This window comes from Castor canadensis, chromosome 5 (genome assembly GCF_047511655.1).
Source record: "Castor canadensis chromosome 5, mCasCan1.hap1v2, whole genome shotgun sequence".
NCBI lineage: Eukaryota > Metazoa > Chordata > Mammalia > Rodentia > Castoridae > Castor > Castor canadensis.
The window spans coordinates 84,360,198-84,375,298 of record NC_133390.1 but is presented as its reverse complement, the minus strand read 5'-3'; the positions used below and the strand labels follow the sequence as shown (position 1 = coordinate 84,375,298).

At 45.7% G+C, this 15,101-nt stretch overlaps 1 protein-coding gene across 2 annotated transcripts in view; it reads right to left on the bottom strand.

The window, feature by feature from the left end:
- Window positions 1–3,009: 3,009 nt before the first annotated feature.
- Window positions 3,010–15,101, bottom strand: part of Igf2bp2 (insulin like growth factor 2 mRNA binding protein 2) — a 140,922-nt gene continuing 128,830 nt past the window's right edge. For both annotated transcript variants that reach the window (XM_020157587.2, XM_074073601.1), the window contains 6 exons: window positions 13,322–13,390; window positions 12,400–12,516; window positions 9,149–9,223; window positions 7,686–7,817; window positions 5,942–6,055; window positions 3,010–4,874 (listed from right to left, as the gene is read on the bottom strand). In XM_020157587.2, the coding sequence (XP_020013176.1) occupies window positions 4,782–4,874; window positions 5,942–6,055; window positions 7,686–7,817; window positions 9,149–9,223; window positions 12,400–12,516; window positions 13,322–13,390 (600 nt within the window). In that variant the 3' untranslated portion in view covers window positions 3,010–4,781. The remainder of the gene's footprint in view (window positions 4,875–5,941; window positions 6,056–7,685; window positions 7,818–9,148; window positions 9,224–12,399; window positions 12,517–13,321; window positions 13,391–15,101) is intronic.

Sequence of the window (15,101 nt, the reverse complement as noted above, 5' to 3'; positions counted from 1 at the left end):
CTGGGTTTAGCTTGTTCTTGGTTTCTAAGAGCTTAGGTGCCATCATCAGGTTGTTTATGAGATCTCTCTGATATCTTCATGTCTTTACTTACAGCTATAAAATTCTGTCTAGAACTACCTTTGCTTTATTCCAAAGGTTCTGATAAGTTGTGTTTTCATTTTCACTTGATTCTAGGAATTTAAAAAAAAACAACAAATCTGTATTTCTTCAAAGATCCACTGATCATTCAAAAGTGTATTGTTCAATCTCCACGTGTTTGTATAGTTTCTTTTTTCTTGCTATTGATTTAAAATTTTATTCCATTGTGATCCAGGAAATAATTTATATTTTTAAAAATTTCTTAATATTTGCTTTATGGCTAAAATATAATCTAATCTAGGCAGAGTTCCACTGACTGCTTAGATGAATGCATATGTTAAGATGAAATATTCTGTAGGTATAGTTTAACCCTGAAGTTTCTTTTTTGACTTTCTTTTTGGTCTGGATGAGATATGTATTGAAGAGAGCAGGCTATTAAAGTCACCACCTGTACTGTATCTGGACCTGCCCCTTATGTCCAGTAGTGTTTGTTTTATAAAATTGGGTGCACCAGTATTTGGTGCATATATATTTACATTATATCTTCTTGATGTATTTTCCCTTTACTAATAAAATGGGATATTCAGGTCTAATTACCAAGCCTACTGAGGTGTGAGCACATTAAAGCCCCCTGTGGGACTTGTGAAGTGGGTCAAATTTTAGAGTGCCTGCCTAGTGAGGTGAGGCTCTGAATTCCAACCCCAGTACTGGGTGGGGGGGGAGAGGAATACATGGGACAATGATTTTTGAGAACTCAACCCAAGGGAGGGGATTTCTATGTAGCTAATGAATAAACCTCTGTGGTTGACCTTAGTGTCCATCAAGACAGAAAGTCTAGGATTTATGGCTGAAAAAAAATCCCAAGTTTATAATGATCTGAGCCATGTACAACAGTTGGTCAGTGTCCAGTTCACTTTCAAAGATACCCATACTCACAGTGAGATGGGATGGGGTAGAAGGGCAGCCGAAGTTGGTGCTGTCCTTGGGAAGCTCCAGATCCCCTAGCCCAGGCTGAATAAGCCAACAGGGGCTCTGAAAATAGGCTGCTGAAAGACTTTGAAAGGGACAAGGTCAATTATCTTGTTCCTAATTTCTTCTTCTCCATGTGACTGATACAATTTCTGAGTGCTTTGAAGCAGGGCAATCCAGTCACCTGGGCACTTCCTAGCCCTTTTATCCCCCCTCCCATTGAAAATTTTTATTAGCATTTAATGGTTGTACAGGGGGACACATATTTACAGTATGCACTTGTGTGTGTGTGTGTGTGTGTGACTGGGGTTTGATCTCTGGGTCTCATGCTTGCTAGGCAGGTGCTCTACCTCTTGAGCCACTCCACCAGCTTACAACGTATCTTAGATTCACCCCAACTCCTTTTCCTTCTTGTGAATGCTCATAAACAAATATTTTGGAAATGAACAGTTTAGGAGCTAAACTTGAAATTCTGCCACCTGAAACAAAGGTGGAGGCATTAAGCCTGAGCAGGGAAGCCAAGAGGCTTTTGGAGGTTCCTGTGTCACTTCTTCCTCTCAGATGTCTCATCTTGAGAGTCATTACCAAGCCCTCTGGCCAGTACTTAAAGCCCTGGCTTTAAAAGATGTGCTATTTTTCTGTTCATTTGCCAACGACCCCTCCTCAACCCAAGGAACAATAATAACTTGGTTGCAAGGAACCATGTGGCTTCCCTCAGCTGTCAACCATGGTTTATTTCCACTCAGAGAGGGCAGTGGGTTTGAGTGCTACACGGGGGAAGGGGAAAGCAGCACAGGTACAGGTACAATGGTCACACGAAGGAGCCATCTGGCCCTGTCCTATTCATGCCACCCATAGCAGTGAGAATAGTGGGGGGAACAGCTGGGAATCCACACGCTGTAAAACTGAAATAAAATCAGCGTAGGAGACTGGAAATGAGAAACTCAGGAGGGGATGGGACATCAGTGAGGAACAAGTTTTAAGTGACTTCGGGGATGTGTTTCCTCTGGAATCCCATCAGCGCAGCACCATCTGCCCCTGCTATGCTGTCAAGAAACTCCAAAGAGCTAATCCCTATCTTTGGCAGTCAAGTATTAACTTTTGAGATTGGGTGCCACTACAGTCTGGCCTTGCACTCCTAGTCTCAAGTGACCTTCTCAGGACTACAGGTGTGTACCACTGCACTCTGGTACGTATTTCCAAAACTGCATGGGCTTTCAGAAGATGCTTGTGGTTGACCCCATAGGTTTATGAACGTAAGCTTACAAATAAAGGCCATTTGGTCCTACCTTTTCACAGTGCATCGGTGGGGTGCCACGTACAGCACCCACTATCCAGTTCACAGCTGATCCTGCCCTTCTGACACCTCCTCCCCCCCAGAGCGCCTACAGTTCAACTTCCCATGGAGGGGTGGGGGTGAGGTACTTCTCTGTCCTAATTGCAAAGCACATTATCCTCCCCTTCCCCACATAAACATAAACTCTCCCTGGCCAGGCCTGGAGTTCCTTAGTGGCAGACTGGCCAATCTGCCACTCTGGTTTCGTTGCTTTCAAACTACAGTGTGTGTAGGAGTCACCTGCAAGGTGTGATTAACACAGATGATGCTGGGCTTCGCCCCCACAATTTGTGGTTCACAGTAGACCTATGTTTCTAACAAGTTCCCAGGTGAAACTAAAGCAAGTAGCCTGAGAACCACTATGAGAACCACTGATCTAGTTTGGCTTTTCCCAAAGACCATGACTGGGGGCGTGGCTCAAGTGGTAAAGCACTTGCCTAGCAAGTGCAAGCCCCTGAGTTCAAATCCCAGAACCAACACAAAGACCTGTGGACAAAGGTAACCTCAGTAGCTTCCCAGTCCTGATTGTATGGACTATCCTGTTTCCATGTCCCTCAGAGTTGGAACTCAGCTGCCACTGGGAGTTGGCAATGCTTAGTAAATAAGACACCAAGACACCAGGATCTTGTTAGCTGGATATATTTTTTTCCTTTTTTTTTTCTTTTTTTCTTTTTTTTTTTTTTGTCACAGAACACTGTTTGCAGTAGAGGAAACTGGCATTGCAGTCTGATGGTGTAACGTCTTGTTCACATAAACCAGTACATGTTCATCCTTTAGCACAAAAAGCCCTAATGGCGCGTACCCTATTGAAATTCAGGACAGCTCCAATATTTTCTCTCTCTGTTTTTCTTTGTCTTTTTTTTAAATAAACATTTTCAAGGTTTGTCCAAAAGAAGGCCATATAGGTTCTTGGCTAGCGGAAGACAATTCAGAACAGTTGTTGCACACTTGGACTGTCGCCTTCTCCAGGCTGGCAGTTGATATCTTATTTTTTTTCCAACTCATTTTTATTAAAAAAATAAAAAAATGCTCCAACTATCAGTTTTACAAAATCTCTAAGGGAAACACAAGAGCAAGGTGCTGAGGTAAAAAAACACCTGAGGTAGCTTTTTTTTTGTGTGTGTTTTTCTCGTTAAAATAAATCTGTAAATTTAACGCCCTAGGCCAACAACCTTATGTAAATTGCTATTTTCTTCCACATTGTTTTTTTAAAGAAAGAAATCATTTCACTGAACGCAGATGGCTTATACACCAAAATGCAAAAAGACAAAATACATTCTTTCTTTATGGAATTTTTCTTTGATTGGTTGGCTGGTTGGTTTGGTGGGATCCTGTTTTCCTCTTCCAAAATGCTAGGACAAGTACCATTGACTCTTGTTCTTTTGAGTAACCAAGTGTAAGTTGAGGCTGGTTTGTGTGTTTCGCATTTGTTCCTTCTGTGTGATGTGATACTCAGAGCACTGCTTTGCCTGGGGGGAGGGTGCTAGATACAGAGGACTGAGATAGTGGGATGTGGGGATTCAAAAGAATGGGGGTGGAGAAGGGGTAGGAAAAAGGGAAGAAGGGGAGAGATAAACAGAGAGAGACAGAATTATATGGCAGTATGCAAAAAACCAGTTTAAAACCTGTGAAGTCAAGAGAAATGGGTGAGTGAACTAGACCGGGATGAAGAGGGGCAGAGTCCCCTCTTTGTGAGACGGTATCCCTTCTGTTGAAAGACACAGGTGATCCAAAACTGCAGCGAGTGTCCTTCCATGAGATTTCCCTCTGGGTGAATTTTGTGTGGGTGGCCTCAAAGTTCCTTTCTACATCATGAGACCTCCCAAGCAAAAACTTTTTCTTTAAATCTAGAAAAGCCTGCTTTCTCTTCCAAAAAGAAAACAAAATTAATAATTGAGTACAAACGGGAGTTAGTTGAGTTATTTGATATATTATTTCTAAAATATATTAATGCTGCAGGCACCCTGTGTAACCCACAGGCCACATATCTTAACATCTTTCCCCTTCTAGTATGTACACACATGTACAGAGACGGTTTTCCACAACAAAGAAAGGTATGAATTTTGCTTTGCTTTGAGCATGTTCACCTATGTTAGTTCAACTAAAAGGGATAGCGTCGTGGGGGTTAAAGAGAGATCTGAGTGGATGAGTGGTGGATGACTGAGAAGCCTGCAGAAGACCGGGGAGGTGGCAGGTGAGCTGGTGGTTCTGGGGAACCCGGCCTTCCCCTCAGCCCAGGATTCCCAGGGCCTCTGCAGGCCCTGGCCGCCTCCACAGACTTCTCATTCCTCAGGATGGTCTTTGGTTTGCTCCCGATCTGCTGGCTGTGTTTGGTCTCCTCTGTCAGGTGTTGGGAGGGCTACATTCATCCGTTGTTTGCTGGTGCCTGTGGGAGCCTCACTTGCTGCGCTGTGAGGCAACTCCCTGAGGGTATTTCTGCTCCTGCTGCTTCACCTGTTGTACAATTTCCCTGATCTTGCGCTGTGCAGTCTGCAGCAAGGGAGAGAAGGGAGAGGAGGGGACGGGAAGAAAGGAACCCAGTTCTGAGGACATACAGGAGGTAGAGGGTCTGGGACTTAGGGGACAGAAGGTGGGGTGCTCAGACAAGTATCAACTCCCACCCCTCCATGCCAAGTCTGCTGGGTGCAAGGTAAGGGAGTAGGGCCCAGCAGCTTCCAGGTCCTAGTGGACAGACAGGCCAGGAGGTAGGAGCAAGGAGACAGAGACTGAAGGCCCTGTGGAGGGCCTGGTCCCACTGCACACACCTGAGTTAACCTTTCTAGAGAGGTTAGGAAGAACATCAGTATGGCTGCTGGGAAGGAGGAACAAGCAGTGGACAGGGAAGGAAGGGGAGGGAGGGAGAAACCAGGCTTGGACGTTACTTTAAATAGCTGGAGTATGGGGCATGAGCCCCAGCCTGCCTTCACCCAGCCAGCACACTACGGGCAGGGAAATCCCTTACATAACATAAAGGACAGCTGAACAAGCCAGCTGACAACACAGACTGCCTGTCTCTGTCTCTACTGGCTTAGGACAAGGACTGGGACTATGATCTGAAAACTTAATCAGCCAAAGCACCCAAGAGAGAACTCGGCCAAATTTTGCCATAGTTCTGGTCTCTGAATGGAAGGAAAGCATCTGTGGAGGTGTCCTAGTGAGATGGGAGGGAGAGGAGAGAAAATGGGGAAACCAGGGTCCCATGTGATGAGCATTTGACTTTTCATCGGGAGACTGGCATCCAGTCTGTTCCATCAGGGGTCTGGTATGTGGCTCTTCACAGAAAGGCTGTGGCTGGGCCTGGGCAGTGGAGAAATGAAGGGGCCCTGTCTCAATAGTTTATGCTTTCTCTCAGACAGTGGTCAGAAGACAGGGAACGAAGAGCCAGGAGAACCAAAGAGGGGTTTCACTGTATGTGTGTGTGTGTGGGGCGGGGGCGGAGTTGTTCTGGGCATATACTCCCCAGGTGGGCCACTAATAACTTAAGTAGAGAATTGGAGAAAAAAAAGAGATTGGCCAGAGTGACAGAGGTCATCATGGGGGTCATCACACCACAGTACCTGACTAGCAAAGAAATGCCCGATAATTCTGACGATCACCTCCTCATTCTCATCTGGCGTTTGGTCACGAGGCACGATGACTTCTGCACTGGTTAAGTTCTGCAGTTCGTTCACCTGTGAAGGAAGAAGGGAAAGAAAAGGTGGTGGGCCAGATGGTCCCTTCCCCATCCACGGCCAAAACTGGGCTCAGGAGGGAGGAGAGAAAAGTGGAGACACCCTTCCTTCAATCTAGGACAATCAGGGCTTCCTTGCCCTGACCACCTAGGCACATGTGAACTAGGGCCCTGAAAGACTGATGACGGGAAGAGGGAGACTGGGCCGGATTCCAAGGGGCTCTAATTCTGGAGCTCCATCAGTGCACTCTGCACATGCTCACAGCTCCCCCACAGTCCAGTGCTGCAGGTAAGAAGGCCACTGAGGACATGTTTTCATGGCTGCAAGTGCTGTGGCCTCCAACTGACTCACCAAGTAATCCATCTTTTCGAATCAGGCCCTGCTCTGTGTCCTACTCACCATTCTTACCCTGCCACCAAGCTTTGCTTATGGTGCCAGTAGCCTTGGGCTGCTATCCCTTCTCCCTGACACTCAATTCCACACCAGGCCGCCTCCTCCAGGAAGCCACCAGGCAACGTTCATCTCCCTATCTAAACCCATTTCCCGCATTCTGCTGGGCTCTCCTAGACTCCCTACCTGCTCTTCTGACCCCTGGCTGAGGTTGTAGGTAGATTTAGTGTCTTAGTGGATAGTTGACAGTATCTGGGAATACAGAGAATTTAGTGGCTAGGTCTAAAATAATCAAATAGGTCATCCAGGGCTCAAGATTCTACTTCCTGCTGGATTGCTTTTGCATAAACATGACTCATTATACCTAGAACGTGAGCTGCTCTCACCACAAGCCCTACCACCCAACACTGACACTTTGCCATGAGGCACCAGGAACTTCTCAGGGCCCATCTCTTAACCACGTTAAAAAGTCATGTTCAAGAACTCTCTTGTGTCCTACGGACGACTCGCTCATGCCTACAGACTTCAGAGTTAATGCTCCAGTAATTTTCTTTCTCTTAGGTGGTGCTGAAGATTGAACCTGGGGCTTCGTACATGCTGAGCACATGCTCTACCACTGAACAACACACTGGGCTCATGCACTTTTCATATTACACTTGTTACTGGCACCTTCAGACTGAAAGCACAGACAACTTTTTAAAACAATTCCCTCTGCTCCTCTAACCTATTGTTGTGCTAGCTTCCTTATAGCATATGGCCAGGTTTAGGAAACAGTCAGAAAATGAGAACTACAAGAGGGAGAGTGAGGAGCCTTGAAGGCATCTGTCAGGAGAGAATGTAGGACACCAGTCTCCGTGTGTGGGATCCACATAAGTGGTTGTCTGCCAAGTGGGTTGGCAGATATTCTGGGGTGCTGCCCCTCCTTGCCATTTTCTGTTGGCTATATGGGAATGCACAAAGGACAGAAGCTGGCTCCCTGACTATGGGAAGCAGAGCTGGAATGGGCAGCACTAGGCACAAGAACCTGGTATTTTTGATGCTGGGCTTGGCACTGTGGAATTGGCCTAAGTTCTGGAGTGATGCTGATATCCTTTTTGTCCTTGGGATCCTCTTGTTTCTGAGGGCTCAGATACCAAAAGAGCTTAAGGACCTGATCATATGCTGAAAAAGAGCCTGTAGGGATCTGTGGAACTCAGGCAAGGCATCATCCAGGTGACGAAACAAGCCGGGGCCAACTTACGGTTTTGCCACCTTTGCCGATCACCCGGCCGGCTGTTGAAGAGGGAACTCGGATGTGGGCTTCCAGCTTCACTTCTTCTTTGGGGTTAAAGAAGTTTTCTTCTTTCAGTTTCCCAAAGATCCGTCCCTGGGCCTGAGAATAAGATGTGACTTGAGTCAGACGCTGGCCATACCTAACTTTATCAGTGCTATAGAGGAACTGGGAATCCTGACAACAGGGGACTCTATGTCCCCCCATCTATAGGCTAAACACACAGGCAGCTGCATGCCTGTTGTCAGCTCTCACAGACCTGGGAGCCACTGCACCTGCTATACCAAACCACAGCACTTCACAACCTGTGCTCAGGCACACTTGTGTTTCATGAGATTCCCTCCTCTGGGGAGTATGCTGTGTGTCCGTATTAGGGGTACAGGTGAGGGGCTAGAACTATATTATTTCTATATCCCAGCACCCATAAACATTTGGGCATTTTTAATTCTCTCTCAGCAGAGTATGTTCAGTCCTTTGTTGTAAAAGGATGGAGGTGAGATTGTAATGATGGGATTTGATAAGCATAGGCTTTTTTTTTTTTTTTTCAGTGATAGGGATCAATTCCAGGGCCTTACATATGCTAGTAAAATCCATCATTTCAAAGTGTACTTCAGTGATTGGTGTGTTAAGGGACTATCACCATTATTTATTCAGAACATTTCCATTCCATTTCTCCAAATAAAAACAGCAGTTAGTTTTGATTCTTTCTTGTCTCTAGTCTCTAGCAACCACTCATCCACCTCTGTTTCTATGGATTTACCTACTTTGTGTAAATGCAACCCTACCCATGTAGCCCTTGTGTCTGCCTTCTTTTACTCAGCACAATGTTTTCCAGGGTCATCCCTATTGTAGCATACATATTTCCTTTTTATGGCTGAATGGATATACCACATTTTGTTTGTCCATTCTCAAGTTGAAGGGTTGTTTTGAATGGTTCCACATTCATTGACTTTATTCTCTCAGTTAAATTTTAAGAGTTTTTAATTATAAAGGTTGTACTTGTATAAATTAATATGTGTTTCTTTTAGAAAAACTCAAGTTATAATTTTTCTAGAGAAAGAAAAAAGGCAAAAACTTTCCACACACTATGTTTTTCCCCTTTTACCATGTTGGTGGACAGGTCATTATTAAATGACCAAATGAGTCTTAGACAGCCATCCTCCAAATTGTGGCTGAGGGATCAGAGACATGCTGGAGGAGGTGACACCTGGATGGGGTACCAACAGATGGCATACCTTTCCATGGAGAGAAGGGAGAGAGGACTTCCTGGCAGAGGAAAATGTGCAGAGTGAGCAGTGGAGAAATGAGAAAGACGTGGTGAAGATGAGATCCATGAGCAGCAGCAAGAAGGGAAATGGAGAGTGGGTGTACACCTCTAAGGTGGCTACCCAGTTCACAGAGTCTGCAGGGCTGAGATGGCCCTTGGCACTGACCTTGAACTGGGCTTCAGGTGGTCCGGTGATGATGACCATCCTTTCGCTGACATCTGGGCCTTCTGCTGGGGCAATCTGCAGTTCACAAGGAAAGAGAAAATGCTGATTCCAAGCCCCTTCTGCTCATCTAAAAGGACGGCTGCACACTGGCTTTTTGCCTTTACACCTGGTACTTTGTCTGACACCACACTATTTCCACCCTGGGTCTTAGGGAGACATGACTGTAATGGTTAGTATTGACTGAGGGTCTCTGGCCACCAGGAGAGTCAGAAGTAGATCAGTAGTTACTGCTTGTCCTTCTCCAGAGCGCCAGCAGTGACTATTCTCCTTTCATTAAGCCACGTCCTAGAAAATAACCTAGAAGTCAATGGCTCTGAAGAGGGAGGCACAGGCTTGGCCTTCCCCGGGCCCACAGGAAAGGAAGGGCTGGTCCACAGAGGCATGAAACTGGAATCTGGTTTCAGGAAGGGTCAGTCTGGCTCTAATTCTCAGCTCACAAAGGCAGTCACAAGCAACTACTGAGTCAGAATAGGTATGACCAGGACCACATCTCTTAGCAAAAGAATCATTAGTATAACAGCACCAGAGCAGAGGGTGTCTTGGTTCCAGTTTTGGCTCCGTAAACCTCTTCCCTCCCTGGGCCTCCTTCACCTGTGAAGCACAGAGGATGAAGCCAGCAAGCTTGGAACCTCCTCCGAGTCTGAGCTCTTCTATAGCACAAACAATGGACCCAGCAAGAACTTTTTTTGTTAGAGGTCCTTATTACATACTTGTTTCTCATATTCTGTCTTATTCCAAAACACGAAAATTTTAAGGTTTTTTTTTAAGGTAGCTTTTAAAAAATACAAAAATAAGCTGAGCACCTGTAGTCCTAGTTATCTGGAAGGCTGAGGCAAGAGGATCATTTGATCCCAGGATTTCAAGGTCAGCCCTGACAACATACCAAGACCCAGTCTCAAAAAGTCAAAATAAGCTAGGTGACTGCCTGTAATCCCAGAAGGCAAAGATCAGAAGGATCATGGTTTGAGGCCAGCCCAGACAAGTTTTCAATCAATTAAAAAGCCTGGTGTGGGCTGGGGGTGTGGCTTAAGTAGTAGGAAGCCTGCCTAGCAACTGCAAGGCCAAACCCCAATATTTAAAAAAAAAAAAAAAACAACTTTGACATGGTGGTGTATTCCTGTCATCCCACTTGCTTTGCTCAAGTTCCAAAGGAAACTCCTTATGGCTCTACTGCCTGGGAATCACACCCCAAAGCAGATGTCTGGGAACTGAGCATGTCTACCGACAGTTCTGGAACAGCATTCCAAAGACATGCCCCCTCTGCCGGGGCAGAAATGAAGACTCTATTTTATGGGCAGAGTAAATGAAACCCAGAGGGGCAAGGTGGCTGCCAAGGGCATAGGGAAATGGGTTGAGTGAGGATTAGGAAACAGATGCCCCTGGCTAATTCTGCTGACCACATTTTGTGTAGCATTCAGAACTCTGCTGTTCAGAGGCTCTGCAGGAAGGGCCTATATCCAAAGCATATCCTAGGGTATGCTTCCAGCCCACCTCTCCCAGTTCTCCGCTCCCATGGATGAACCTAGAACTCTCTTCCTGCCTTGACAGCACCCATTATGCTCCCAGCTATGGCCCCTGGAGACTGGCAAAGCAGAAACTGGGAGATCCCTGGAGTCAGTGAGATCATACATCTTGCTATGGGGTGAATGCTTTCAAAGACCTGTTAGGATAAACAGAATCTAGTAAAACTCAGACTGATTTATTTATTTATTTATTTGTTTTGGAGATAGGCTCTCACTATTTAGCTGGACTCTTTCTCCTTATCTTCCTAAAGGCCCTGCTGGGAATGCTTTTGGAAAAGCAGTAAGGTTGAACCTGCGTAAATCCTGGCTCTCACATTCTTTAGCTTGGTAGCGTTGTACAAATCAGTGAAACTCTCTGAGCCCCCTTCCTCATAGGCAACAGAAAATGGACAGCCAGTGCTGTACTGGCTGTGGTAGGAGCTTAGTGGAGTTCATATCTAAGAGCCAGGCCTGCCACTTAGGTGATTTGACTGTGTCCCTATTCTCTGTGTGTCTCACTTTTCTCAGCTGAGCAAAGCAGGGATTTGATGAGATGGTCCCTGAAGTCCCTTTAGTTGAGATAGTTTTGCTTTGACTCATGCGGAACCTTAGGCACTGGGAAACGCCCTGGGGGTGCAGTCTAGTAGTCCTCACTTTCCCTATCCCACCCAGAGGGTGGCCAGTGCCTGTCTGTCATCCCTTGGGCACAGGGGCCCATATGATGTCCACCAGGTCCCTTACACCTCAAGGTTCTCATATAATCTGGATGTGGATCTAAAACTCCAAAGTGAGATAAGTGAAGACACAGGAGGGAAGCGATTTAGCAAGATAAAAATTTTCAGTCTCACTGCAATCCCTCTTCTGTACTACTCAGAATGTTTTGTTTTTGTTTTTTTTTCTCTCTAGCACACTTGCTGTGGGAGAAATTCCAGCTCTTCTTGGGGAGAAAGTGTAAGCATTCTTTCTCTCCAAGTCATGAGACTTCTTGTTCGGAATTTCGGGTTGTCTCATGGTAGCAAATTATTTTCCGTAACAACGGAAACTCTGTTTCTGTAAGTGTTTCATGAGGCTTGGGATGTGCTCAGCATTCTGCCCGTGAGTCAGAGCCGATAGCAGGGCTTGGAGCAGGACCAGGGGCGAATAATCCTGTCCTTTCAGCTTTTCTGATGACTGAGGCAGGCAGGATGTGGGTCTGCAACTCAGCCATGACTGCACTCACAACCACTTCCATAAACCAAGGGGTCTTCCCTCCTGAGCCTCTCTGCTCACTCCCGGCCTCATAGCAAGTGATGTCAGCAGCTTTTGTTTATCTCTGATTTTATCACCACTGTTCACAGAGTTTCTCATTCAAATTATTTTCTCATAGTTCAAAGGTTTTTGAAGTGCAGACTAATAGAAGTATCAAAGTAAGTCCATTTCCTTAACTTGGGGAAAATCTTCAGCCATCCTTTGCGTTATCTTCTTGAGAAAAGAGGACCAGGCTGAGTTATTACTGATATTTTTTCTAATTCAGTTGTTTGCTGAACAGAAAAGGAGTAAGATCAGGAAAGATGAGAACAGATGGGAAGAGTCCAGGAGATAAATTCTTCAGTTTCTGTGGGATTCTGTTTCTGGATGGTATAAGAGATGTCTGGACTGGCAGAAGGAACAAGGGACAAGGGAACAAGCAGCTAATGGGAACGACTTTACCTTGATAGAGGCTCCAGCAAATCGAGCCAGCTGTTTGATGTGTGCCCCTTTCTTCCCAATGATGGCACCCACAGCCTGGGTTGGTATGAAAAGATTCACAATCTCCTGCTCTGGATACTGGAACATCAAAATAAGACATTAAATCATTCCAACCGGACACTCCTGGAGCCCTTAACAGTTACCAAGTATTCACTATGAGTTCTAAGGTGGGAAGGCCCACTACCCTAGGAAATGGCCAAAATGGCACTTGGGATCCTTCTGTGGCCTAAAGCTCTATAGGTGTGAAAAGCCTGGGGAATGCAGGTGAACTCAAGCAGAACTGTATGACAATCAAAGCATAAACTCCTTTTGAACATCAGAAGTTCAGTGGATACAGAGAGCTGTCTGTTCACAGATTTCCCAAAATACACGAATCTGATCGGTATTTCTCCTGTATTTTCACTCAAGATATTAAACACATCTGGCCTGAGGACAGGGCCCTGAGGCACTCTGCTGGAGGAAATAAGGATAGTTGCCTGGCCCATTGTGTGAAGCCATATTTTCACAAGGTAACTAAACTCTGACCAGGCTACAGGGTGGCTGCCCAGGGAAATGGGCAAAACCATCTGTCCTGGGACTCTGTGAAGAAAGAAAGGGCTACTGGCAAGGCTGCCAGGGGTTCTTGCCATAGGCCATCTATGGGAATGATGTGACCCCATTTGTTCAAAGATCCCTGAAAACTCTTCATAGTCCAGCAATAGCTCATTGTTGGCCTCTTAATGGCTCGCTGGCCAGTGAGGTGTGGAGGTACTGGCAGGAGTGAGGAGGCTCCAGTGCACTGTGTGTGGGGTCATTTTGTGCTTATGCTCTGAGATGTGTCACTCCCAGGGCAGCCCATGAGCAGGAGTGGTGGTGGCTGGGGCATAAATGAAGGGGCACTTACGGCATGATGATGCGGGAAGGGACCGAACTGGTGATGGGGATATAGGCTGGAAAAGTAGCCGGAGTGGGTCTGTAACAGGAAGGAAAGTCATTTGGTGAGTGGATGTGCCCAGAGACAGTCACCCTCCTCCAAAAGGCAAGATTTCTCCCATGCACCACAGGCTCTCTGCATTGCCAGCCAACCCCACTGTCATGTCTACACACCTGTCCCTTTGTGTCACTGATCTCTACTCTTCAACCCTTGCCCCCACAGGACCACTGAATGCTTGGTAAGGTGTCGCCTCATCACAGTGGCCCCCTGGGTTGGATGTTTATTACTTCTAGGCTAAGCCTTGATTTAGGTTCCCTGAGAACTCATCATGGGAGTGATTGCTTGGACACACTCACTCACACACTCACTGTTTTGACCTGCCTCTGAGTAGAGACAGGGTCAGTGGCTTCTATTTTCTGGGGAATTATGAGTCGTGGATTACAAGGAACAGACAGTACTGGGATAATATCCAAGAGCTACTCAGAACAAGCAAATGTGCTCCTGGGAAGACAGGCGAATTAGCTGTATCAGAGATTTTAAGAAGGATGGAGACTGAAAGTGGAGAAATTCAAAGAGCCATTGAGAAAAAGAGAGAAAGAAAAATGGACAAATAAATATAATATTGTGAACATCAGGAGAGGGAAGCAGGGAACAGGAGAGCAGATGTGGACAGAAGAAAGTAGAACTATTAGGAAAAGCAAATTATTAAAAAGTAGCTGATTTTTAAATTGAGTACTATTATGTACTATGATAGATATCTTATACCTATAAACTCTTTTAATCTTCATAATGGTCCTGCAAGATAGGCATGTGTTTGATTTTATATATTCTTATGGGCTGGATATTGACAATAGTCAGAAAAATCTATTTAACTATGTTTTACATGAAGCCAAGCAAACCCTGATATTAATACTACAGGAAAGGAGGTTACTGGCTCTGGGCACCATAGCACATTGCCACATTGACAGCCCTCCATGAAGATGGTTCCAACAGTGAGTGTCAGACATGGATGATGCTTGGAGTTAGGGGACCTGCTTTCATTTGAGAGCCTCTGAATAAATCTTATGATAATGTGTTTGTCCTGTGTCTCCTGAGTCTCAAGCTGGACTCAGTTCCTCATTACAATTTCACCTTATAACTCCGTAGGGTCAAAATGCAACAACTGTGCCTCTTTTTTGAGCTCAGAGAACGCAGAAATGAGAGCATCACAAAGTGCTAGTCAGCAGCCTCACCTGGGGCATCATCATTCAAGCCTTGCTTTGACTGGGAGGCTGCAGTGGTGCTGCATGCCCACAAGAGGGTGCTACAAGATCACTGGTCTCAGAGCATCCTTGCCTCCTATTTGAGAACTACTTGGGAAATGCATCAGCTCCAGACCCTGTCTTCTCTCTGTAGCAACCTGCCCTGGGCAATGGAGGGCAGCTGTTCTGCTCAAAGCTTTATCCAGGGGAATGAGCACTTCTGCCCTCCTTTCACCAGGATCACCATTCCTTCAGCTCTCATAGCAGAAATGATTACTTTAAACTGTATTTTGCCTTTTCCTTCCAAAACTCACATGAAGCCAAGAACAGACAAGCCACAGAATGGCTCCTAGTCTGGGTTCTAATACTCCTACCATAAACACTAGCAAATCAGACCTACCACTTGGGGTAAGGAGAGAGTTTTAAAAATAAGCTGTAAGGAGTGAATAGAGGGGATGAGTAAGATTAAAGTACATTATATGCATCTATGGAAATATCCCTCACTCTGT